Here is a 26,919-nt window from a genome sequence, read left to right on the forward strand (position 1 = left end):
CCTTGGAGGCAGACGGCCCCTTCCCCATGTGGCCTCCAGGACATGCCACCCTGTGGCATTTCTCAGCTCTGTTTAGAGCTGTGGGCTTGTCTGTGTTCTCTCTGGCCTCTGAGGTCTTTGAGGGTGGGAAATGATAGTGATGTGTTTCTTGTGTATCGTTTTGTCCCCAGAAACAGCACAGTGTACAGAGTTAGCTGTAGCAACACCCACCAAGCAATAGGATCCAGTCTTAGCCTCAAGTTCTTCTAACAGGAGTTCCCATTGTGGTGCAGTGGAAAGGAATCGGACTAAGAACCATGAGGTTCCGTGTTTGATCCCTGGCCTCGCTCAGTGGGTTAAGGATCCGGTGTTGCTGTGAGCTGTGGTGTAGTTTGCAGATTTGGCTCGGATCCTGCATTGCTGTGGCTTTGGTGTAGGCTGGCAGTTATAGCTCCAATTCAGCCCCTAGCCTGGGAGCCTCCTCATGCCACGGGTGCCGCCCTCAAAAGACAAAAGAGACAAAAAAAAAAAAAAAAGCCTTCTTCCAAAGTCATACCTCCTTTCTTGTCTTGCACAATTTGACCAAAGGAACGTTCTCACTGCACCTGTTCTCCTTGTCTTATTGAAAGCTATTCTCAGATATTACTTTATTCAGGAAACTCTTGGAAATGATTTGGGTAGCGGTGAATTTCCATACAGTCTTCACCTCTAGCCAGGTGGCCCTGTGTAATTTTTCAGCCCTATTCCTGCATACATTTCTACCCAGGAGGTGTTCTGTGTGTGTCTGGAAGGTAGGGATGTTGAGGGCCCTTGAAAAGTCAGCAATGGGAGTCACCACTTTGAAAAGTAGTCAATGTTTTTAATATGGTAAATAGAGAAAAGAAACCCAGGAAAAGCTTCTGTGGAGTATTGTGAAATATAGATTATATATTTGACTAAAAAGTATCTTGATTTTATCAGAATCATTGTGGGGTGGGGGGGACTTGTAAATCTGGGCCAAAGCCACGTCTCCCCTCTTCAAAGATGGGAGAAGCTAAAATTGGAGCCTCTGATTACCTTTGTAAATAAATGAATATTGGAAACACACACCAACCCCCCCCCCATATCTGTTAAAAGGCATGGCACAGTGGAAATGAATCCGACTAGTATCCATGAGGATGCAGGTTGGATCCCTGGCTTTGCTCAGTGGGTCAGTGATCCAGCATTGCCGTGAGCTATGGTGCAGGTCGCAGATGCAGCTCGGATCCCACATTCCTGTGGCTGTGGTGCAGACCAGCAGCTGTAGCTTCGATTCAATCCCTAACCTGGGAACTTCCATGTGCCACGGGTGTGGTCTTAAAAATAAATAAATAAATAAATGAATAAAGGTGGGACTCAGTTCCTTTACCAATCTCGTAGTCTATTTAGCTCAGCTTTTCTGAGAAGATATTAGAGAAAAGTTGAATTAATTCACCTGAATTTCACAGCTTTCTGTTCTTGCCTCCTTCCATTATGATGGAAGTCCTAATTCACACCAAACTCAGCCACAGGTCCACAGCAGGCAGGCACTGGGGGCCATGTGGATGTCAGTCCACTGTCTGCCCCTGGGTTTATTAGGAGTGAAGGTCTTTGGTCAAAATGGATTTCTCGGTTCTTCGTACTTTCACTGTGTAGCAGGTATCTCAGAACCTCTGAAATGCTGACTGGTTGTGGACCCAAATTGTTGCCCATGTGATTAAAGGGACAACACACAAGGATTGTAATCACTCTCCTTTTTAGGAGATTGAGGCGTACAGTGAGTTTTTTATTCCTATCCTAAGGGAATAGATGAATGGAGTTGGCATTTAAGTAAAAAATATTGATATAAATTGAATGTTTTATCAGAAAAAGTTTGAGGGTGATGAAGTCTGCTTTAAAATAAAACATCCAGTAGATTAATTTTCATTATACATTTACCAAACAAATGTGTGATTTGTGCCCTAAGCCCTGGAATAAAAAGCTAAAAACTGCTTACTTCCTGCTGAAGAAGAGCTCATGGTCAGGCTGGACACCAGCCGAGGGCAGAGCAGTTGCAGGAATCTGGGCAGTGCCTCTGAGCACAGGCGAGGCGCTGGGCTTGGTTTTGGTAAGGGCTGATGCTTCACCTGGGTCCCTCAGGCAGGAGGTAGGGATCTCTGGGTCCTCGCTTCACCATTCCTGAGCACAGGGTGTCAGACCATAGCCCTCCTTAGACTATGTGACGCGGGGCCTGTTGGTAGACCAGATAGCCCACGGATGCGAGTGTCCCCTGGGTCCTCGGTACTAGTTGTATAACAAAATCATAAGGTATATATGGAATCATATTACATGAATGGCTTTCCTGAGATGAAAAAGAGTTCTCTTTTAGAAATACAAACCCTCAAGTATTATTTTTAAACTGATATGGCAATACCAGCTCTTCCTGATTTCCGTATTAAAATACTGCATCTGTATTATGGGGTAAGTGTGTGTGTTCTGGGAGTGCGGGTACCCAGAACACACACTGTGTTGATGGTCAGCTGTAAGTACTCGCTTGATGTAATTAGCTGTTTTAATGATGACTCTCTATCTATCTATCTATCTATCTATCTATCTATCTATCTATCTTATCTATCATCTTTTTAGGGCAGCACCCACAGCAGGTAGAAGTTCCCAGGCTAGGAGTCTAATCAGAGCTGCAGCAACACAGGATCCTAGCCTCGTCTGTGACCTACACCATAGCTCATGGCAATGCCGGATCCTTAATCCACTGAGTGGGGTCAGGGATTGGACCCGTGTCCTCATGGATACTAGTTGGGTTCATTACCACTGAGCCACAACGGGAACTCTGACAGTGTACATGTGTTATTTAGTGTTAAAAATCAGAAGAAGAAGGGAGTTCCCGTCGTGGCTCAGTGGTTAACGAATCTGACTAGGAACCATGAGGTTGCGGGGTCGATCCCTGGCCTTACTCAGTGGGTTAAGGATCTGGCGTTGCCGTGAGCTGTGGTGTAGGTTGCAGATGCCGCTCGGATCCCGCGTTGCTGTGGCTCTGGTGTAGGTCGGCAGCTATAGCTCTGATTCAACCCCTAGTCTGGGAACCTCCATATGCTGCGGGAGCGGCCCAAGAAATGGCAAAAAGACAAAAAATAAAAAATAAAAATCAGAAGACAGACAAATCAACATGAAACAGTGTTAAACATCACTATTAGAGAAATGCAAATCAGAAGTACAATGAGGTACCATGTCACTCCAGTCAGAATAGCCATTGTCAAAAAGTTAGAAATAAATGCTGGAGAAGATGTGGAGAAAAGAGAATCCTTCTATACTGTTGATAGGGATGTAAATTGGTACAACCACTATGGAAAACAGTATAGAGGTTCCTCAGAAGACTAAATGTAAAACTACCATACGATCCAACAAACCCACCCCTGAGCATATATTTGGACAGACCTGTAATTCAAAAAGATACGTGCATGCCTATGTTAATAGCAGCACTATTTGCAATAGCCAAGACATGAAAACAACCTCATTGTCCATTGATGAATGAATAAAGAAGATGTGGTGTAGGAGTTCCCGTCCTGGCTCAGTGGTCAACGAATCTGACCAGGAGCCGTGAGGTTATGGGTTCGATCCCTGGCCTTGCTTAGTGAGTTAAGGATCTGGCGTTGCCGTGAGCTGTGGTGTAGGTTGCAGACCTGACTCGGATCCCACGTTGCTGTGGCTGGCAGACCCTTACCCTGGGAACCTCCATATGCCATGGGTGGTGCCCTAAAAAAAACAAAAAAAAAAAAAAAAAAGAAGATGTGGTGTGTATACGTATTGGACTGTTTCTCAGCCATAAGGAAGAATGGAAATAATGCCATTTAGAGCAGTATGGATGGGCCTAGAGATTATTACATAAGTCATATAGAAAAAAAGACAAAAATCATATGATATAGCTTATATATGAATTTTTAAAAAAAGGATAAAAATGAACTTAAAAAACAGAGTTGTTTCCATTGTGGCTCAGCAGACCTATCATAGTGTCTGTGAGGATGTGGGTTTGATCCCAGTGGGTTAAAGTTCTGGCGTTGCCACAAGCTGTGGCCTCAGCTACAGCTTTGATTCAACTCCTACCCAGGGAACTTCCACATTCTGCACGTACAGCTCTAAAAAGAAAAAGAATAGAAAGAGACTCACAGACGTAGAAAACAAATTTATGGTTACCGAAGGGGGAAAGTGGGGAGAACATAAATTAACAGGTTGGGATTAACATATGCACACTACTATATATGTAAAACAGATAAACAGCAAGGACTTACAGCACTGGGAACTATACTCAATATCTTATAATAAGGGGAAAGCGTCTGAAAATATATACATAATTGAATCACTGTGCTATATACCTGAAACTAACACAATATTGTAAATCAACTATACTATAGTAAAAAAAAAAAACAAAAGTAGACCAAATCAAAAATGAAATATGAAGTCTCTCGTATTTTCAGGACTCAGTATATAGTATGTACATGTTAATGATAGATTGAATGACTGAATAGTTCTGAATGAAGGATGACTTATAAAGAGAATGATTTGAATAATTGTCTTATAAAACTCTGAAACAAAGCGGAGCAACAGCAAAAGCACACAAATTCCATTAGTAGCATTTTGCCCGAAGTACCCTGGAGAAGAAGCGATTCCATGGTTAAATTTTACTAAAAATACTGTCTTCGTTTTTATATTTACTGCCATGCCTGTAATGTGTTTGCAGTTGTTTAAGTCCGTTTTGAGCCTTTTTGCCTTATTAAGTTATATTCCAATACTAATGTTAAGCGGACTGCCTCCAGTATGCCTGAGGCGGATTCCACGGTTGCTCTGTGGGAGCCCGTGCCTCCCGCATGAGCGGGTTGGGTTGGGGGCCTCCCCTCTGCACTTGCCGATGGCCTTCGATTCCTTTCAGTTCAGTGGGATTCCACAGCAGCAAACCATCAACTAGCAAGACCGAGGTCTCCACTCCCTCATGCGTCCCCTTCTTCCTGCCACACTTCACTCTCTTCTGCCGTCCTGCAGCAGCCCGGACTCTGCTGGACCCAGTGACCAAGTGTCCCCAGGGGTGGACACGCTGCTCTGGTCCTCCGGGACCCAGTCCTCCCTCCGAGGCAGTGAATGCTTAGGTGGAAGGTCAGGAGTGGGGGTTGGGCCAGGTGAGGACCCAAGCCCCCTCTGCCTCTGGAACAGCCTCCTCAGGGGTCCCCTGGGTGTTTTGCTCCCCTCGGGGTTCAGTCATCCTCTCAAGCAGGTGCAAAACAGCTTGCCTATTTGTGAAGAGTTTCCCAGCACCACTGGTCTCTGATTAGGAACACGGCCCCTTTTTTTTCCCGTTCAGTTGTGTGTGCCTGAGTGGACTCTGAAATCTGGCTGCTTCTAGGTTGGTCTTCGTGACCCTTCCATAGGCGACTGCTCAGCCCTCCAGGACCGATGGCATTGGTTAGGATAAATATCATCTTTGTTCTCATGATTGAGCGCAGTGTGGTTTTTATGTGTGATCTCCGCTTCACTGGTCTGTGTGTTGCCATCCCACTTAGGAAATGGACACATCAAACAGCAGTGATTGTTATTAACTGTGATTACCCAGAAGCAGTAGATACACAGTGATGGGGGATGAGGGAGTAGACGGAGCAAAGAGAAAGACAGAGACAGAAAACAGTGCGAAAATTTCAGAATAAACAGAAGGCATTCTAGCGGAGGTGTGTCTTCTTCCGTTGTGGACAATGTGAATAAAAAACATCCTGTAGTTAATGGTTCTCTTTCTCCCCATCACCAGGGGAGAACATAGCTTGGAAAGTGGAGTGTGGTTTTTGTTTTTGTTTGTTTGTTCATGCCTTTTGGAAGCTAAATGAAGAAGACAAAATATTTTTAGAACCAGAGAGGGATGAGGCTGTAGTAATTATGATTTCATAGTTATGGCTCCTTGATCCCCAGAACGTTTATTTTCCTCGTCTTCCTGGTGAACTAAGGGCATCGCTATCCCTTGCAACCTTTGCTTGAACTCTTTTTCCTTATCTTCCTCCTGAGAGTCCTGGGTAGATAATTATCTCCCCCGGCTCAGGCTTTCAGTGTGGTTCCTGTGAGCTCGTTACTGGAAGTGACAGGTGCACAGGGATGATAGATGCGCCTGTGATTTTTCTGACAGAGTCGCAAGCAGAGAGTTGAACCTGTCCCTTAATTTAGTTTATTAATTATGAATATATTAGACCTGGCCATCCTGTAAAGCTCTAAAGGAGGAGGTAATATTTCCTAAGTTTTAAGGAACTCTGCCCAGACCATCTGTGGGTTTTTAAAAAAATTATTCAGATCTTTCCCTCACTTGGTATTGAAATAAATTCTAGCCAGGAGATAGCAATAGCAGGAACTGTGCCACTGGCCCATTTATTGGATGCTTCCTATGTGTGTTGAACTATGTTAGTGCTGCTCTGTATGCATTAGTTTACTTAATACCCAGCAATCATAAGAGGTATTTTATCTACATTTCACAATGGAGAGAGATGGATGCTTAGAGAGTTTGAGTAACTTGTTCCAGTTCACAGAGCTGGACAAAGCTAAAGCTAAAATACAATATCTAAGCAACAAAGCTAAAATTTGACATAATCTGTTAGGTTTGAACACTTTGTTGGAGATCAGTGACTCATCCCAACAGGCAGAAGTGATTAATTGTACTTATTAATGTCTCTCAAAGTATCTTCAATAATAATGTCCTTTTTGCCTTTTATTGTCAATTCCCCTTGAAAGAGAGGAAGCTCATAGCAAACTGCTGATGCCAAGAATGCGCGCTGGCGGGTCGTAGAGCTGCGCCTCTTGCATCTCACGCGGATGTTCTGCATGTCCTTTGGTGGCTCCGTGGTCTCCTGAGTTTGGACCAGGAGTGACTCCATGTGGCAGGGAAGATCAGGATGTAGGGTGGATGGCCATTCTTCACAGCCCCTTTCCAGGTGTCACATACACTCTCACCTCTCTGATTTGATGCAGAACGGGGTGTGTCTTTAGGTGGCTGCAGGGCAGCTGCATTCTCTGTGAACCTGGGTCAGGATTCATCTAAAGTACTGCTCACCCTTGAACAACAGGGGTTGGAAATGCGAGGGTCCCCTTACATGCAGGTCTCGCTCAACAATACCGACTGCTCTTTCCATTGAGGTTGGCTGAATCCGTGGATGCAAGACCACGGATGCACACAAGGCACCGGGTGTGTGGAGGGCTGACTGTGCTTATACTCAGATTTTCAACGGTGTGGAGGTTGAAGGGTGGTGCCTCCCCATCCCTGAGTTGTTCAAAGCTAACTGTACTTTTAATCCCATCCACACTCAAGTTGTGCAGTGGCCTGGCCTCCTTCAGTCCTGGTGTCCAGACTGCCCTGCAGGCTCCATGATTCAAGGCCACCCTCAGAGGTGGCCTTGAGAGGAGGCTGAGTCTTGCAGTACCGTCTCTCAGCCCTGGTCCAGAGGGGCCTTGAAGGAATCCATACCAGCTGAGGAAACAGCCTTGATTATGCCACCTTTCTGAAGTGTCAGCACAGGAGGTGACAGTGACCATGCTTTTTCTGGTCCAGGCCCTGGATGTGTCTTTCTCCCGTAGTAAATCAGAGCTTCTTTTACATCTGGACTTTTGTCCCACCTCCTGTTCTACTAAAGAATTGTCCACACTGTGTAATTTCTTAAGAACATTCTGAGAGCTTAATAAGAAAAACAACAACAGTACAAATAACTCTACTGTATTGAGCCTCTGCTGCACACGGGGTGTGTCGTATACATCATCTCTCATCCTCATGGTAACCTTTTAGGGTAGACAGGAGCTCATTTAAAGATGAAGAACCCCAGCACACAGAATTAGCAGGTGAGAGCTAGAATCCCAGCCCCTGTCTGGTTTTCTTGACATTCAGGATTGGGTAAATAAGAGGTTTTTGGTCACAAGAGCCTTTTTAGAAAGATAAGATTTGAATGGATCTGTTCCCTTTTCTGTTAGGCGACCAAAACCCTGACTCAACGGTTCCCTGCTCAGTGATTTTTGTGGAATTGAATTGAAAGCACAGGCCAAGGGCTGGTAGGTGTCCAGATTTCATAAAGGCAAAAACTGCAGGCAGCCTTTAACTGTCATTTGCAGGGTTTTCCCTCCTCCCTCTCCTGTCTGCTCCACTTGTCCTCTGCTTATTGGGAGCCCCTTGCAGTTGAAGGGAGGTGCTTCTTTGGGAAAGAAGAGGAAGTAAGATTTACTCAGTGTTAAGGAAGTAAGACATTCTCCACCTCATTTCAGGAATAATCACCATTAGTACAGGGGATAAGACTCTCTGCACCTGTTCTTGCTTGATGTTCTGTTGGGAAGACGACTGAGCATGACTGAGACAGAGGAACGTGACTCTTGTGAAATGGAGTTGGAATGAGTGTTGTGTGTTATCAAAGTGAAAACCTTAACACTCAGAAACATGTGATCTGTATATACTTTTTGCATAAACCAGCAAAACCGCAATAGCATATCCATACATGAAACGCAAAACACAGTGTTTGCTCACTGATTCTGTGGCAGTCAGCAAAGCAAGCAGAAATGGATGACCTTGACCAGAGCCAGTGACCCGTTGCGATCTGCTTGTCATTTCTGTCTCCAGATGCAGTCACTCAGTAACTTGAGGGGCTGCAAATTTCCTGATGGGCCATTGATCAGCAAACTACAGTGTAAGAGTCACCTGGGTGCTTTTTAAAAGCTCAGAAATGCTATTTCACGATCCTCAATTCAGTCTGCATTTTAGAATCCCAAGGGTAGCTTTTAAAAATTAACCAGGTTTAAGACCTGCCACGGGGGATTCTGGTTGAGTTGGTTGGGGGGGGGGGTAGAGCCCAGGAATCTTTGAGAGGCAGGTGCTCTGCACCTGCGCTTAATTCTGAGGACTCTGGAAATGTACCAGAGGCCCAGGTGATTCTGATCCAGGTGGTCTGTGTACCATCCTACACCAACCTGAAGAAACCTTCACTGGTTGCTCTATTCACTGAATGGCGGCACAGTCATATTGGAAGATAGATAGGCATATTTTCAGAAGTGTTAAACAAATTATGCCAGAACGAACACCCCCCCTTAACAAAAAACTAACTTGTATTAGGATAGTCATCTAGCTAAAATAATTTTTTTTCTTTTTAGGGCCACACCTATGGCGTATGGAAGTTCCCAGGCTAGGGGTTGAATTGGAGCTGCAGCTGCTGGCCACAGCCACAGCCATAGCTGAAGAAACTTGGGATCTGAGCCACATCTGTGACCTACACCACAGCTCACAACAAAACCAGACCCTTAACCCAGTGAGCACCGCCAGGGATCGAACCTGCATCCTCAGGGAGACAGTGTTGGGTCCTTAACGTGCTGAGCCATCACAGAAACTCCTAAAGGAACATTTTAAAGACATGATAAACAGATCTTTAAGAAGCAGGCAATTTTGGTGCTTTGTTATGTTCTGGTTATAAAAATAACACTTTTGCACAAAATCTGAAAAAGGCGGAGAGTCAACCATCTAGAAATGATCTCCTTTAACATTTGGGTTTGTCATTTCAGTGTCTTCTCTTGGTGTGTCTGGATGCTGAAAACCGCCTCTCCAGGGCTGGTAATTGGCTCCACCCCCCCCCCCCAGATGTCTGGGTTCTTTTGAGAGCCTCCCCTTTACATCAGAAAGCCTTACCTCCCCGCCCTCAGAGAACAGTTTCATCTGTCTTCCTCCATCCCTTCATTTTTCCCACTCTAGGTCAGGAATCTCAGTGGGAGGCCGGAAAGCTCCCTTTCTATCACACCTGCCTGACTCTTTCCAGTGAAGTTTCCTGGTAACTGTTTTAGAACCAACGTCATTTTCTCTTTTTGGGGGGGCCACTTTGCTCTTGTATCCATTTTGAGACTTTTTTCACCTTCACAACCTTGACCCTGGCCAAGTCTACTCTGAGGGAGAAAACACCTCCTTCCTTGCCTATTTGAGTTTTAAAGTTAGGAATTAGTGTGGCTTCTTTAACTCCCCATAAAGCCACCGACTAGAGAGACCTATGTTGCTTTCATTTCAAACAGACAAGTCGAAGGATTCAAAAGCAATTTCATTGTGAAAAGGGCGGTAATTAAAAAAGTATCAGTGTCTGAAGTGAGGCAGGTTTTGCTGTGATTAAACCTTCTCTAAAAACCTAGACCATAAAGAACCAAGGAAAAAGTTTTAAAGATGAACCAAATTTCTGCCTTTCTGTCTTTCCTCACATTTATTTTTGTCTGTACGGGTTCTAAGGTAATCCCCACTGAACTGGAAATGTGTGGATTTACAAACTGAAAGAGCTTGGTTATGGGCTTAGTTCCCAGTTAGAAGAAGAGAATATAAATGGACCATCACACCTGTAGGCATTCAGGCATGTTTAGTACATTGTGTGAGAAATTCAGCTCCCCCCACCCCCGCAGCCCGGCTTCGTTTTTATCTGCTGAGTCACCTGGCGGCCTGGAGGGAAGAAGATGTGGCTGAGCCAGTGTCCCAAGCCTTAATTACAAAGGATTTGAGGTGTGAATGGGGAACCCTGTCTGTGCTGCCGGCACCCAGGGAACAGCCCTGGAGTAAAGAATCCTCTTATCAACCCCTTCAGAGAACTGGAGGAGGGCCTGGTCTCCAGCGGCTTGTCTGTGTGCCTGGAAAATCTTTGAAGAACAGTCTTTGTTGTCTCCACCCATAACTACCAGCATGGAGATAAAAGCTGACGTGTACGCTAAAAACAGAATCATTAAATAGTTGGCCTCACATTTGTATGGAAGGATGAAAAAACTCAACAGCATGTTAAAACCCCCGAAGTGCAGAAGGACCCCCCCCCAAAGTCATAGGAGCTCCCGTTTCCTCTCCTGTAACCGTTGTGAGCGCTTAATTAATTGCAGGGTGGCAGAGACTCATGATGGGGAACTGGGGGGGGAAACTGACTTCTAGGAGTCTGGCCTTGGAATGTGTAAATGTTCCAGAAAACGTCAGAATTAAAAAGGGAAACTGAGGCAGTTTAGCATTTTCTGTGTGGGGAAGAGGTGAGAGCTCTTAACTTGTATTCGTTTCTGTTCATTGCAGTGACTAACCACAGAGCATCAGAGGTTTAGGAGTGGCTTCAGTTGGAGCTCAGTTCCCAGGATGTTATTTGTAGACTGCGTTATGTTTAATGAGGCTGATTTGTTTCATTCATTCTTACCCAGGCTCGTCGGAGATATTGCTGGTTCGGTACTAGCCCTCCCCAGTAAAGAGCACCACGCGAGTTTTTTGGTTTCCCAGTGCCTGTAAAAGTTATGTTTCTACTATACTGTAGCCTATTAAGTGTGCCATAGCACTATGCCTTTAAAAAGCAATGTGCACAACTCGGGGTTCCCGTCGTAGCTCAGTGGTTAACGAATCCGACTAGGAACCATGAGGCTATGGGTTCCATCCCTGGCCTTGCTCAGTGGGTTATGGATCTGGCGTTGCTGTGAGCTGTGGTGTAGCTCATAGACGCCGCTCGGATCCCACGTTGCTGTGGCTCTGGCGTAGGCTGGCGGATACAGTTCCAATTAGACCCCTAGCCTGGGGACCTCCATATGCTGTGGGAGTGGCCCTAGAAAAGGCAAAAAAAGCAATGTGCACAACTTAATTAAAAAACATTTTGCTATTAAAAAATGCTAACCATCATCTGAGCCTTCAGCAAGTCATAAGAGTGACACTAAAGATCATTGATCACACATTGCCCTAACAAATAGAAGAACGATGGAAAAACCTGAAGTGTTGCTAGAATCACCAAAATGTGACATGGACTCCAAGTGAGCAAATGCTGTTGGAAAAAATGGGTCTGACAGATTTGCTCAATACAGGGTCACTGCAAGCCTTCAATGTGTAAAAAACACAATTTCCACAAAGTGAAACCTGTTACATGAGACTCAGTGACTATGAGGCCTCCAGTAATGGCTACTTCGCATGATTTTCTAAGTATTAAATGGAAACAGTAAAAGAATGTCCAGAATTTCCTCTTATATTTGATTTCCTTTTCTTATCAGTAGAAGTGCTTTTTTTATCCATATGTCTTAATTGACTTAATCAAACGGTATTCCTGCCTGCCATGTGACTCTCAAAGCACAACCGCCTGTACGCCTTTAAAAGGCAACATAGAGAGAGCCACCATTGTGGCTCAGTGGGTTAAGAACCCGACGGTAGTGTCTGTAAGGATGTCGGTTTGATCCCTGGCCTCACTCAGTGGGTTAAGGATCTGGCATTCTGTGGCTGTGCTTTAGGCCTGCAGCTGCAACTCTGATTTGACCCCTAGCCCAGGAACTTGCATATGCTGCAGATGCAGCCCTAAAAAGAATAATAATAATAATAATAAAAGGCAAGATGGAAATATAGGCAGCTCACCATCCCAGGTCCTGGTTAGGCCTACTTTCCCGTTTTCCTTCTCTTCCACACACGTGTCCTTCTGGGGACTCATTTGTGTTGCCTACATGAAGCCTGTGCTTAGAAATAAGCCCAAAGATAAAAGCCTTGAGAAAGGTGTCATTAGATGAAGTGGATCCGCCTGGTCCCTGTTCTGCAGCTCCTCTGAGAGGCGTGTGCAGGGCACTCGGATGGAGTGAGACCAGCCGTACACTTCTTGTGTTCACAAGGCTCCAACACACACACTGCTCACTCGTTTTTTCAGCATCTGTTCGTGAGCATTTTCCAAGGTCTCAGGGCACAGGCTCTGCTCTCGTTTGGGACAGTCATTGCTGCCCCAGCTGTCCTCATCCCTGAGGTAGTGGAAAAACCTGAAGTGTTGCTAGAAGCCTGAGGGAAGGCTGAACCTGTCTTCTCTGCCAGGTACCCCCAGGTAACAGAGGGAATGTTGCCCCTCGCCGAGGTGCAAGGGTCGGAAGTTTTAGCCACAGCGTTTCCCCTGGTGTGACATGAACAGGTCTGACCTGCTGTACAGCACAGGGAACTATACTCAGTATCTTATAATAATCTATAAGGGCAATGAGTCTAAAAAAGAATATCTATATTGGACTCATTTTGCTGCACGCCTGAAACAAACAGGACAGTGTAAACCCACTAGACTTCAAATTTTAAAAAATTAAAAAAATTTTTAAAGGTGACTAATTAAATGTTTGCATATTCAAAACCTTTCAAGAAATGACTGGTTCCATGGGGAGAGAGACCCGTTTCAGAAAGAACCAAGGCAGCGCACGGTCGTGGCGGCTAGTGGAACAGAGTCTGACTCTGTTTTAACGTCCTCACTCTGTGGGCCACACCTCATCCTCACAGATGCACAGTCAGATGCTGGGCAGCAGAGAAATATGCCCCTTCAGTCAGCTGCCCAAAATAGCTTTTTACTAATAAGTTCTGCCCAGAGATAGAACTGGCCAGTGATAACAGAGGACTTGTGCTGTCTCCTTTTCTTTCCTCTTTTGATGTTAGCCATTGAATCCTTTGAAAATTTCAGAGAGGGGAGTTGGACAGTCATAAGTTGAAACGTCTGTTGCTGGTGCCTTGCCAGTCTGAGGCTGTCCGGTAACAACACTTTCAAATTGGGAGCTGATTAAAATTTAGGCTCCACTTAAGGCTTGCAGCCACCCACCATCCGTGGAAAGTTATAAATTGTTGGGACTCTGGAAGCAGAGTCAGTACCATTCATATTTTCTCTGGAAGCAACAGGGACCATTTGGTTTGCTTTCCAGAAATAAGGGGCCACCTGGCATAGAATTCTAAGGGCTTGCACTAGATGAGAAACTGGTCATTGTGATGTTTTATGTGTGTCTATAAAAAGATAAAGTAGGTGTAAAGATAAGTACATAAAGATACGTAGTAGGGTCTGTGAAACAAAATATAGAAGTTTAAATTTACTAATGTTTGACTTAACGTTGAGGAAGAGTAAGGTAGCCTGTCAGCATTGGGAAGTTAGAGACGATTAGGTAAGACAGTGACTTGGAGAAGCGGTCCAGTTCTGAAATAGGACCAGGAGGTTCAGGGTAGGTTTTATTTCTGTATCGAGGTGCAGAATGTGTGTGGAAGAAAGCGCTCAGTTAGTGGAGGTGGAACCTCAGATTTAATGGTTGGCCCTGTGCTTACTGTTTTATGACCTCAGGCAAGTATGCACCGACCTCCCTGTCCCCATGTGTCTTGTGGGGTGACACCCACCACATGGGGGTCAGGGAAGAGTGGGAGGGAGGGCTTAGCACCATGCAGCTTGGGTCCCTGTGAACAGCTTCCTTTACTTTCTCAACCACTACATCCTCTTCATTAAAAACCACTGTGAAGGAAAGCACGCAGGGTTGATGAGAAATTATTCCAACTGTCACACTCATGAGGCTCCAGTGAATTTTACAAATTAAACTTTCCTTTGAAGAAGCCATAAGGCAGCGTTTTGTAATATCTGCACAGAGGTTAGTTCAGAAGCAAATATGCTGTGTTTGAATTGCCATCTATACACGGAGAACCTAGGGACAGTTTCTTCCTTAGAGGGATTTATGCTTCAGAGCAAATGGGGAGACCCGTTGCTGTGGTTAGCTAATTCTCCTCGACTTTTCCACGATTCAGTTTGACATAAGGGCTGGACATTTTGCTCATTCTGTGTATTTCTTTGGTGCTCTAAAATTTCCCTTTTACGTTTTTGCCTAAAACCTCGAGGGTACTGTGGGGGCGCCTTGGCCTGAGGACCCTGAGGTCAGAGTCAGTTCTGAACACTGTTTCAATGATAAGCAGCACTAGGAGACAACTGTAAACAGAGCTATCGGAAAATGGAATTCAAGTATTTACATCTGCTACTCCTGAAGAGAAATAGATGTGTGTGGCACTTTCCTATCCCAGGAACAGCTCTCAGACGTACTTCTGCTGTGCTCTGAATAATGCATTCAAACAAATTGCCCAAGTGCAAACATGTAAATACGTTGCCAGAGACACTGCCCTATGCTTTGTGAGATGGTTCTATGTTCAGCCTGGTTAAGATACGATTCATGGGTGGACAGCTTTGTCATCTAAGCGAAAGCCTTTAATAGCACCAGGTGAGTTCCTGGGTAGACTCCCGGCACCTATTTGAGTTCCTGATCGTGACAGTGTCTGGGTGACAATCATGTTACAGTCTTGTGGAGATGCAAATGCTTTGCCAGGTGACGTGTGAATAGAGTGTGGAGTTGCAGACGCCCTTAAGCCATCAGCCCGGTACTATGATGAAGTCTAGAAACACAAGCTACACCCCAGAGGCCACCTCTTTTCATGTTCTTCTGTCTGCTTTTCTGGAAAGGCTGGAGCTGTCAGACCAGAAGAAGCCATTCATGATAACACAGCGCGCTTCTCACTGATATTAGACAGGATGCTGGGACATATGTTGAAGTCATCAGAGAAGCAGACAAGAAGAAGATAAGCTGACTGGAGCAGGTGTCTGCTATGAAATCATATTTGTCATCTTTCAGATTGTTTATAATTGTGCTCAGCAGTTCCTGTTCGCAGGCTTGGATCAGAGCTTCCGATGCATGGAAATCACCCCTGCCCCTCTTTCCTCTCCTCCTGCCCTGCTCCCACCCTGGTTCAAAACTCCCAAACTAGAGTGGTCTCTTCAGAGCATCAATAAGACCCTCTCATTCTTCCCCTTAAAATGCTCTGTTGTATTTAAAGTACAGCCCAGCTGCATACACTGGCTTACCAAGACCCAGTTCTGCTTCGTAGTGGACATTCTCCCCTGCACCTCCTGGGTCCCACCCCTTTACCTTCGTGGCATTCCCGGACCACACCAAGCTCATCTCATCCTTTGGGCCTGGGCACTGATCTTCCTGGGAGGTGGTTTCCCAGCCCTCGGACCTGCTATGGGAACGTCCCCTCCCTGGAGAAGCCCTCCCTTACCCCCCAGTGTCAGCAGCCACCCACCCACTTTAGGTTCCATCCTCTAATGACCTCCACCTGTAGCTGCCATCATTTCTTCTTTCCTTCTTCTGTGAGGAGGTAGGTTCCACTAGAGCAGAGGCCTGTTGTTCTTTATCTGCTGCATCCAGGCCTCAGGACAGCTATTCAATGCATGTCTGTTGAAGGAATGTCTTTATTTTTTTTTCAGATTTTTAAAAAAATTTTTTGAAGTGTAGCTGATGTACAATATTATGTAAGTTACAGGTGTGTAATACAGTGATTCATCATTTTTAAAGGTGATATTCCATTTATAGTTATAAAATACTGGTTATATGCCCCATGTTATCCAATATAGCCTTGTAGCTTATTTTGTACCGAATAGTTTGTACCTCTTAATCCTCTGCCCGTTTGTGCCCGTACCTGCTTCCCACTGGTAACCATGAGTCTGTTTCCTATATCTGTGAGTCTGCTTTTTGTTTTATTCACTGGTTGTATTTTTTTTAATTGTAGTTGATTTAGGAATGTCATAACAAATGAAGACATGGGGCAACCAGCCTTTCTAACTTAACTAATACATTTCCAGCCAGAAGCAGAGACGTGGTTAGTGTGCAGCCATGCCATGGCTGGAGGTCCATTTTCCTCTGAAACAACAAAACAAAGTCTTGGACCCTTCCCCCGTGTCTGGATTTCAGGAATCCGAGTTTGGGACTCCTTTCTGTGCTTTTAGCAAAATGGTCATGATGCGCACATATGAGAACAGAACGTGCTTGGGTTCTTCTGCCACTCTCTCCCTGGACTGAACTTACGAGGGGCTTTGTCCCTCAGGAACCCTGCCTTACCTCTTAGCGTGGGCACTGAACTCTGCCGAAGACCTTTATTGACACAAGTGCCCTTCCTCCACAAGGGGAGCAGCTGCTTCCTTGGTTTTATTGAAACCTATTTAGGGGGCTCATGGAAGCAACCAAATCCTCTGGCATTTCAAAGGTATATGGAATTTTGTATTCTGGTGCTTGGCATCCATTGGATTTGGAAATATGGATACATGTTGATAGGTGGGCCCTTTATATAATCACCACATCTATCTTATTTCCTAAACTCTTTGTTAATTTTTCTGCTCACACGTAGAACTAAAAAGCTTACTGAAAATTTAGGTTTCTCAGGTGTGTTAAGGAAACTAAGAGTGTTTCCCTCAGCTTTGCAGATTATCTGGGTAAAGTGTGGCTTCAGTAAATTAAACTTTAGGAGTTCCCATGTAGCTTAGTGGGTTAAGGACGGGACGATGTTGTCTCTGTAAGGATGCAGGTTCAATCCTGGCCTCATTCAGTGGGTCGGGGATCCAGCGTGGTGTAGCTTCCAGATGCGGCTCAGATCTGGTGTTGCTGTGGCTGTGGTGTAGGCCAGTGACTGCAGCTCTGATTCGACCCCTAACCTGGAAACTTCCATATGTCACAGTTGTGGCCCTAAAAGAAAGAAAACTAATAGACTTAAACAGTTGAAGAAGCCCCCAGCTGGCAGTGCAGTGGTGGGGGCTGCTTTGTCACGGATGCTGGTGAGGGCTCTTCTCGGAGCTGTAATCCCCTGGGGTGCTCAGGAAGCTGAATTAGTGTCTGCCTCCCCTGTCTTAAAAGACATGGTGTCTTAGATTTCATGCCATGAATACAACAGTGTCTCCAGGTCTCTGGAATCCTAGGATTTCAAATACTTCGAACAGAAAGGGATGCCAGATTCTATTGTGGTCACAGAGCGCACAGCGGCGGCAGCGTTGAGGCTGGTTCCTGCACCTCTGCCCCCTCAGGCTCCTGCCCCATCCTGTGCCTCTCCTGGGCTTTTATTTACCTTCAGTTTCCCTTTGTCTTCCTGAAGTAGCCTCTGATTTTTCATCAACCTCTAAAGCTGAAGGTTGGTAATTATTGTCTAACACAGGATGATTTGCCGGGAGCCCTGGCTCCACAGGCTTGTTGAAGGCCTCTCCTCTGGGCTTTTTTCTTGCTCCCTGGCTGCTGTGTAGGTTTGCTCCTCAAGGTAACCTGTCAGCTTTGCACGTTCCTTGAAGCAGGGGGCCGTGGCCTTATTTTTGGGAGAGGGGAGGGATCTTGTTTTGTTTTAAAAATTCTAAACACTGAATTATAGATGCCAGAGGGCTGTTATGGAATCTCTGTTTCCAGACTGATGGATCTTGGTTACCCCTTGCAGGTTTACCTGGTCACCTTGAAAATAATTTTGAATCATTGCGTTGTCATCAAAATTCAGCTTTCTGCTTCTATGAACTTAGGCAGCTTCATAGGAGTTGGGATATTGGCTTATAAGATTTGAACTTAGTATGGCCCAAAAGCTTATTTAAAAAAAAAAAAAAAAAAAGGTCAGATTTGTTTCTGCCACTGGTCGCAAACATTTAGAGTTTCAACTCCTTATTCTCATGCTTTCTAAGATACTTTATAATAATCAGTCCTGAACTTGACTCTTTTATGCTTTGAAGCAGGGGCTTGTCTACCGCTCTCCCACCAGGGCCTCCCTGGTCTGTTGCTTTGGTCTAAATCTGAACTGATATCAGTCACCCTGGTGACGGCCAGAATGGTCTCTGTATAAGGAGTTGCAGTCTTTTTAGGGAAGAGCAGCTAGCCTTGCAGGGCCTGGCTTCTGCCTGGCAGGTCTCATCACCTCTCGTCACTCCCCGCACACCCCTGGTGTTCCAGCCACGCTGACCATGTGCCCTCACCAGGAATGTGCCCTGAGTCTCCATGCTCTTCTCCTTTTGTAACTGGTCACCTCTGTCTAGAACTTTCTCCAGTCTCCTTTGAATACAGCTGGAGGTGACATTGACAGGTGTACAGTGGATTAAGTTAGGAGTGAGGAGAGAGGTAGGTCCTGATCCCTAGCCTGAGCAGCTGGCAGATGGAGCCCACCTCCTAGAAGGGGGAAGATGGGAGTGGAGCAGTTTCTGGGACTCAGAGGCTGGGGGTGGGGTCGCTGGTTTGGATGGAGAAGCCAGGTGGGAAGTGGAGTTGCATGTGTGGCTCTGAAGCTCAGAGGTGACAATGAGGAACCTGAGCTGTGGCTGTGTCATTGTGTTGGAAACCAAGTGGAGGAGCTCTGATGCGGAAGAACTGCAGTTTAGAAACAGTGTGTGAGAAAACGGGTGCCAAGGGACGAATGGGAATGAGGCCAGAGGTAGGGGGAAAATCGGGAGTGTCTCAGAAACATGGAAGGCAAAGATGAGAAGGGATGTCACATGGATTTATGGGCTCGCTGGGAGGTCCGTGGGTAACCTCAGTAAGATTTGCTAGAGTAATGAGTGAGCTCAAGGGTGAGTGGGAGGGAGGACGTGGTGACACGGAGAGGATGGATGTAAGGGATGGTAGAGGTGGGGCCGCCCTGGGGGTAGCAAGGGTGATGGGGTGGTTAGAAGGGTAGGATGCAGGGCCAGCTGAGAGCAGGTGTGTGTGTGGGTGTGTGTGTGTAATGGATGGTACTGGGGCTTTTTCTCTTTTTTTTAATGCAAATAGGAAGAATTCAGTAGAAGGGTCAGGGGATATTACTGTCTTTTTTATTTTCTCAAAGTTAATGGTTTTAGTGGACCAGTGGCTAGTATTCAGTAGTCACAAATACTTATGCTAAGTGTATATATAGGTCTACTAGACCCTATTCTGTAAATTTATATTTGAATATAAAAGGAAAAATGGTGCTTTTTTTTTTAAATTGCCTATTAGTCCTACAACTCTGTAGGCAGGTAAATGGTGTGAAGGGTTTTTCTTTATGAAGGGCTTTGTTATTCCATAGGAATCCTGTTTTACACATAAAGAACAGAGATTTATTATGTTAAGCCTTCTCCTGCCCTAAACTCTTCAGTTTGTGTCTTTTAATCAAGTATCACTGAGCTTTCTTCTCTGCAGAAGAGTTTGGTAGGTAGGTAGGTAGGTAGGTGAGTTTGAATGCAGAAGCTACCTGAGCTGAGCGGTCACAAGATTTTAGAGATGCTGCTTCTTAAAGTGGAAAAGAGAAGGATAAACTGACTGTTTCCCTTCTATGGAGTTCAAAATTAGAACTGAAAAGGAACAAAGCCTGAAATGCATGACAGTGGCCATTTTTATAGGTGAAATGAATTGGGAATTGAGACCGATTTCTCTGCACCTGTGTGCTGCCTCCTTTGAAGCTGATTGCCATTTCTTTAGCAGTCACCTAATAAATACATCCCTGAGGGAGGCATAATGAAATACAATTGCAGTTACTTGAAAAGGTAAAGACGACTCTTGCCATCATCCCAGCACATGTAATGAATGTCCTTTACCCCAGCATTTTTAAGATTTGGAGTCTCTGGGATTCCAAATCTTTTTAAGCTTATTAAGCAAAACACAGCAAGGTAAATTTAGTATAAGGAAAGGGCACAGTTTAAGTCAAAGCTAAGCCTAAGCATCTGTTTGGAATTGCAAAGTATTTGGCAATTACAGTTAGTCCACAGTGCATCTATCAGAAGAGAAGGGCGCATTGGGAAACAGTAATGTTTAGTGAGTTGGAACGGAAAGCGTGCCGTTTGAAGGGGCAAAGTTCATCCAAGAAGGCAGGGATCAGAATAAGAAAAAGAAGAGCCAAAGCAATGTAAATATCCTGAAAATCTAATTTTCAAAAATGTTTTGGTATTTGGGTAGAAGATTGGAAGTGTATACTGTAGTATTACGAAAAGAGAGTTAACGTAAGAAGGACCATGTTTAGATTCTTATGATTTTATGTTTACCATTTAAAAATCAGTTTATTGCTTGCTTATGTTGGCACATGAGCAGGAAGAAGACTGGTAAAGTTTTCAAATCAAATTTACTGATTGAGGCCCTTGGTACTCTTTACTCATAGGTATAATGCAAACTTAGGCCCTTTCAGTATTTGTAATTAAATATTGATTCCAGTGAGATTCCAGAATTAAAAAGCTTTACCTTTTTAAGGTTTATTACTTTACTATCTCTGAACAGCAATGGAGATTTTATTTTATTAAAATTAATTCAAAAAACAGTGATTTTTATTCATTGTATGATGCATAAAGTGCCAGGAAAAATGATAAACCTAGAAAATATTTGACAAGGGCATAGAATTTTCTTTGAGGTTTGAGGTTCTGTGATTTATGTGTTATATGAAAGGTAAGGCATTATATGGTGCATTCATAAGGTAGAAAATAATGGTAGGTTATTTCACCATTTGAACAATTAATAGGCGGTTACCAGACTCTGTCCATTTTGCATTTTTATTCAGCTTTTGTAGAGCTGGTTCTCTGCCTTAGGGACAAATCTTGGTATTAAAGACAGAAGCCAGGTACTGAATGGTTTCATGACTAGAATAACAACGGAACTCTAAATTGGGATATGCATTTACTAATTTTGCCCATCTCTTTCATGGATAGTGAATCTGGGGGCTAATGTCACGTTTAGAAAGAATCCTGTACTAATACTGCTTGATAGGAGATGTATATACCACAACTACATTTGGGTTAAAAGTCCTTAGGTTTAAAAAGTGGTAAGGAAGTTGGGAGAAGATGGTGAAAGAAGTGGCAGGCTTGTGGGCTTAAACTGAAAGAAGATACCACTTCCTGCTTTTCACTGTCCCGTCCCCATGGCCCTCTCACTTAGTCTGTCACCAGTTTCTTGTCTGAACCCTTTGTTTTTTGGAAGAGGAAGTAGGAAACTAAAAAAAATTAAGGTAGCCATCCACAATTAGATATGGTAAGTTATCTGCTACTGGTTATTTTCGTGTATTATATCTACAAAGATTATACATGATTTGAAAGTGAAACATTTATATTTTGAGATATGTTTCTGGTTTTTGGCTTCCGTAACAGTTTTGACATTGAATTACTAAGTTATAGCTATTATTTGCTGAAACGCACATAATAACAGAGAATCCTAAATATGATACTCATAGAAGATATTGAAGGTATCCCAATTTTTTTTCAGTAATATGGTTTATGTACAAGAACTTCCCTGTCTAGGAAAAATTAAGCGTCTTTTTAAAATATGCTTTTTCTAGTATTCATTTGTGTTTTACTTTGTAAATTCATGATCTAATGGCTTTTTGGTTAGTCTCGTATAGAGATTCTTTAAACCACCTAAATAAACACTTTTTTTTGTTTTGTTTTGTTTTTTCCCCATTTCTTGGGCCGCTCCTGCGGCATATGGAGGTTCCCAGGCTAGGGGTCTAATCAGAGCTATAGCTACCAGCCTACGCCAGAGCCACAGCAATGCAAGATCCGAGCAGCGTCTGCAACCTACACCACAGCTCACGGCAACACTGGACCGTCAACCCACTGAGAAGGTCAGGGATCAAACCTGCAACCTCATGGTTCCTAGTCGGATTCGTTAAACACTGCGCCATGATGGGAACTCCAATAAACACTTTTGTTGTGTGTTTTTGGAAAACCTGTACAGCTACTGATAAAAGCATTAAACTGAACAGAACAATAGCGTCTTACCTTGAGAGGAGATTTTGGTTTTATAGTTGTAACTGAGTTCCATTTTTATAAAACATGGAAATATCTACTCTTTATCCACCCACTTAAGAGAGATCTTTCAGTGGTTAAAGAGTGTAAGGAAGAGTCACTACACTTTGAAATGCATGGTTATATAATAAATGAAGTTAATTTTATTTAGCCATCGATCACATTATTATTGAAATACCAACGATGTTTTAGGTTCTGTGTTGGTACTGAGTATATTTGGGTATAAACAAACATGATCACCACCCTTGAGTGTGTGGGAAGGAGGTTGGCGGATAATTGAATAATAACAAAATTTGATGAATTGTAGGGAATAAACAATAAGGCACAATTAGAATAACTATGCGAAAAGGGAGAGCCTCTCTCAGCCAACACTTGATGAATGGGGAATCAGCCACGTGACGAGCAGAGGAAAAAATGTTCTCTGTAAACAGAGCAGTGTGTCTAAAAAAAACTTTGAGGCAGGGAAAAAAAACCCTTGATGTGGTTTAGACACCGGAAGGAGACCAGGTGGCTGGATCACAGTGGGATGGACGGCTAGGTCATGCCCCCAAGTGGTGCCCATAGGGTGCTGAGGCCTCATCTTGTCCTTAAAGGCCATGGGAATTGAGAGTTCAGATTTTACTTCAAGCACATTGGGAAGCTATTAAGGAGTTTCCCACAGTGAGTGAGGTGACTGGATGTATGTTTTATGAAGCTCAGACAGAATAGATGTGGCTGAAAATAGAAGCAGTAAAAAGGAAGTGGTTGAAGGAGTTCAGGAAAGAAATGACAGCATGCATAGTGGCTGGGGACCAATTCGAGATACATTTTGGAAAGATATTTTTAGCATAAGTATTTTATATATATTTGCGAAATTATTTTGAAAAACTTTCTGTAGTATTTTAATAAGGAAAGCAAGGGAAAGGAAAATGTCGGGGATGACCTCTGAAATTCTGGCTGGAAGGAATGGTATTGCCCCCAATTGAGGCAGGAAAGATGCGGGAGGGGAGAGAAAAATCCACAGGTACCTGTTCACTATCAGTGAGCAGTAGCAGGTGGGCAGCTGGATACTAGTTTTAAAGCTGAGAACAGAGGTTTGGACTGGAGATTTGAACATATGCGCTGTTGACTCATAAGAAGTGTTTAGAGTGCTGGAAAAAAAAAAATAGAAGAGGGCCTAGAACTGAGTTTTCTGGGACATTCCTACATTTAGGGGCTTAGATAAGGAGTAATGTGTAAAAGTGAATGAGGAAGGAATAGCCAGAGAGAGAGGACAAAAGCAGGAGGGTGTGGTGCTCTGAATCCCAAGAGAGGGAAGGAAGCCTGTGACAAGGGAAGTCTCATCACCTGAGCTGGGGCTGCTGAGGGGTCAGTGGGGCCAGAACAGACCAGAGTGCATAGTCCACTGCCCTGGCCACACGAGCCATCCCCGTGGAGTCAGGCTGGAGAGGTTGCAGAGGAAGAGGAAGTGAGGAAAGTGTTGACAATAAGAGTCAACAAAAGTTTTGAGAAGTCTTGAATAGAAAGCAGAGAAATACGGTAGTTGACAGAGGATGTGAGATCAAGGGAAGGCTCCTTTGTTTTAGTGAGATGGGAACCACGTGAGCATGACTGTTGGGGTGGAATTTTAATCTATAGGATGTGCATTAGGTTAGGTGTTAGGTGTAGGCTGATACACTGAGACTCCAAACCAGACAGGTCAGCTCAGGGCTTCCGTGACTGGGTCTGTGGTGACTACATCAGTGAATATTTTCCAGCCAATGGGAATGAGAAATCTAGGGCAAGTGGCTTTCACCTCTTGAAGAAGATCTAAACATTGAATGCATGTTCTCCATTGTCTCATTGGTCCAGACTTAATCACGAGGCCACAATTCATAGTGGTCGCAAGCTGGGTGGAGGAGTACTGGCTGAAACTGAAAGTTTAATTACTAAAAGGAAGATGGAAAAAATGAATTCTGGAAAGAGTCTATTTCAGCCACAGACTACAAGCGCCTTAAAAGTGGGGTGGGAGTTACGACATATTCATCTCTGCTTCTCATCCACAAGCAGTGCTTGACTTATATTTAGTACCCAGTGAGGGTTGGGAGCATTGAATTGCTTATTAAAATTAATCCCCCCCAAGGTAGAATTCAGCTATAGGCTCTGAATTACACAATGCCACCACCTCTCCCTCCCCATCCACTTTTTTTTCAGTAGACTTGACTCTTTCCAGTACAAGTGTAAAAAAGAGAATATCATATTTACCTTCAAGATTGGCATGAAAATCTAAAATGTAAGAGAGAAACGAAAATGTACTAGTTTTATGTGGGTCCCAGTCTGGCTTTGTGTTTGGACGTGGTGTTTACACATGCATTCGGTAACTGAGGACATGCCAGATTGATGGGTCTTTTATTCAACAGAATGTGTAAGCTGGTGATTGTACAAAGTAAACCTTATAGGAAGCTCGGATACCGCACTTGGTTTATAAGATAGATTAGGACTTGTAATGTTTCCCTCTTCAAATTATTCAACATTTCGTGTCTCTTGAAGATGGAAACAAAATGGTAGTTTTACTATGAATTTTTATTTTGAATAATTATTTCATACAGGTTCACAGCATTTGTTCAAAGTATTACACTAGTACTTGTGATATTTTTAAAATTTGAATTAGGAATGGAAATGATGTGACTGTCTGACATATTTGGTTTTGAGATACTTAGCACCTATCTAAGCCAAGAAATTACTGTAAATGACGTGGCAACCACGGGTATAGCTGCTGTCTTGCTACTTAGAGCAAGAAACAGCTTCAAATATAGTGGCATGTCTATTAGCAGTGGGAAAAAGTAACGGGAGGAAATAAGTTCTTTAGATGTGACCATGTTCAGTTGTCTCATTTGACAGATGTGGAAACTGAGGCACTAAATACTGAAGTGTCTTGACAAGTAAACTAAGGATGGCAGGGATATTTTCGAACGTCTGTAAGAGATATTTTGCATCAAGAGCCCTTGTTTGCGTTTCCGATGAGATATGAGACAGACAGACTTGTCTTTCCACACTTAGGGAGATAGGAGGGAGCCAGGAAGAAGCCTTTGAGAGTAAGCTGGTGGGGGCAGAGGATCTACCTGGCCTCCCTCTGGCTGTGGCCAGGGTTGGTCCATTGTGGACAGGTCCCGCATCACTGAAGAGGCTTCTCTGTTGTGCCGTGGTTGCTCATTCAGAAGGAGACAGCAGCTTGTGGGAAGTCACAGGAAAGGCATTTGTCTCTGGAAGAATGGCTGGATTCAGGGGTTTTGGAGGGCAGGGGAGGGCCCCTGGATAGAGAGATAGGAAGGAGAATGAGAAAGTTTCTGCTTCTATTTATTGTTAGGTCGTCCTTCCCAGAGATTAGAAAATATCTTTAGCAGCAAATTCACTTTTCTGAAATTGAATGTATCTAAGTAATTATTATGACAGCAGTGTCATTTCCCCATCACCTGTGGCAGAAATCTAACAGGGGTAGAACCCATGATGATTCCAGATCAACTTTTACTTCCCGTTAAATGTTGGTTTTTGAACCGTCCCTGGGCACCATCCTCATGGCGAGTTTGACAAGGCCGTTAGGCACCTGCAGTGGGGTTGCATTTTGTTCCCAGCGTTTCTCCATCTTCCCTGTGCTGGTTCTCCTCACCTTTTCACTGTCTTCTCCTACTTTCCTTCCCTGGGAGAGGTAACGATGGGACCTCTGCTCTCTCTGTTTGCAGAACAATCGACCATGACGACCGAATCAGGATCAGACTCGGAATCCAAGCCGGAGCAGGAGGCTGAGCCCCAGGAGGCGGCGGGGCCGCAGGGGCACGCGGGGGGTCAGCCGGGCCCCGAGCCGGGCGCCGAGGAGCAGCCCCAAGCGCCGGAGCAGTTCGAGGAGGCGGCAGCACACAGCACGCCGGTGAGGAAGGAGGTGAGACCGGACCCCCTGCCCAACCTGCCAACATCCCCAGAAAACCCTTTGTAGCATGTTTGCTGAGCCTTTCCAGGCTCTGCTCTGACCGTGGTGTCTTAGCACTAGAGCGAACCACCACAGGCCATCTTTTGGCCCCTTCCGGCCCTAGCAGATGGAAACTTCGGCTATTTTAAGGCAATCAGTGAATGGCATTCCACCACCTTGCTTGGTAACGCCTTCCTTTGATCAAAGCACTTAAACTCACGCTGGAATCTGGATTGCACTTCGGTGGTTTTATCTGGGTTTACAGGGAGGCTAGACACCACACTGGTGGCTCTCATCATGATTGTTTTTTCAAGTCTAGAGGTTCCAGCTCTTGAGATTTTTCTCAGGGGCCCCTCTGACCCTAACTGTTGCCAGCTACTTGTAGTGGGTGCTCAAACCTGTCTCTGCCACTCCCATGTACTGGTACATTTTCAGTGCTATTACCTAAATGTGTTTAAGTTGTCTCATACATTGTGGTTATTCCTTTTAAAAGTTTTCATACAAAATATAAAGCATGATTTATACCCAGGCCTTGAATGAATCCATGTTTAAATTTCTTTGGCTGGAAACCTGAGGCCTGGAATCGACAAGTTTTAGAGGACTGACTCATATGGGTTAAGGAAATCTGGGAGTCCCTGCAAATGATTGACCTTTTCTAGGTTGGAAGTATTTGTATCACAGTAGATTTTTCTAGATGTTAAAAGAGGAGATAGGAAGTCAGCT

General features: G+C 44.3%; 1 protein-coding gene across 39 annotated transcripts in view; it reads left to right on the forward strand.

Annotated features, from left to right (window-relative positions):
- The window catches only part of EPB41L3 (erythrocyte membrane protein band 4.1 like 3), a 250,802-nt gene that overhangs the window by 124,623 nt on the left and 99,260 nt on the right, over window positions 1-26,919 (forward strand). For 36 of the 39 annotated variants that reach the window (XM_021096100.1, XM_021096095.1, XM_021096094.1 and 33 more), the window contains one exon: window positions 25,973-26,169. In XM_021096100.1, coding sequence (XP_020951759.1) covers window positions 25,984-26,169 — 186 coding nt within the window. In that variant the 5' untranslated portion in view covers window positions 25,973-25,983. Of the gene's footprint in view, window positions 1-25,972; window positions 26,170-26,919 lie in introns of those variants that run through there. The other 3 variants (XM_021096127.1, XM_021096112.1, XM_021096093.1) reach the window with 1 other exon arrangement.

Source organism: Sus scrofa, chromosome 6, assembly GCF_000003025.6.
Source record: "Sus scrofa isolate TJ Tabasco breed Duroc chromosome 6, Sscrofa11.1, whole genome shotgun sequence".
NCBI classification, from domain to species: Eukaryota; Metazoa; Chordata; class Mammalia; order Artiodactyla; family Suidae; genus Sus; species Sus scrofa.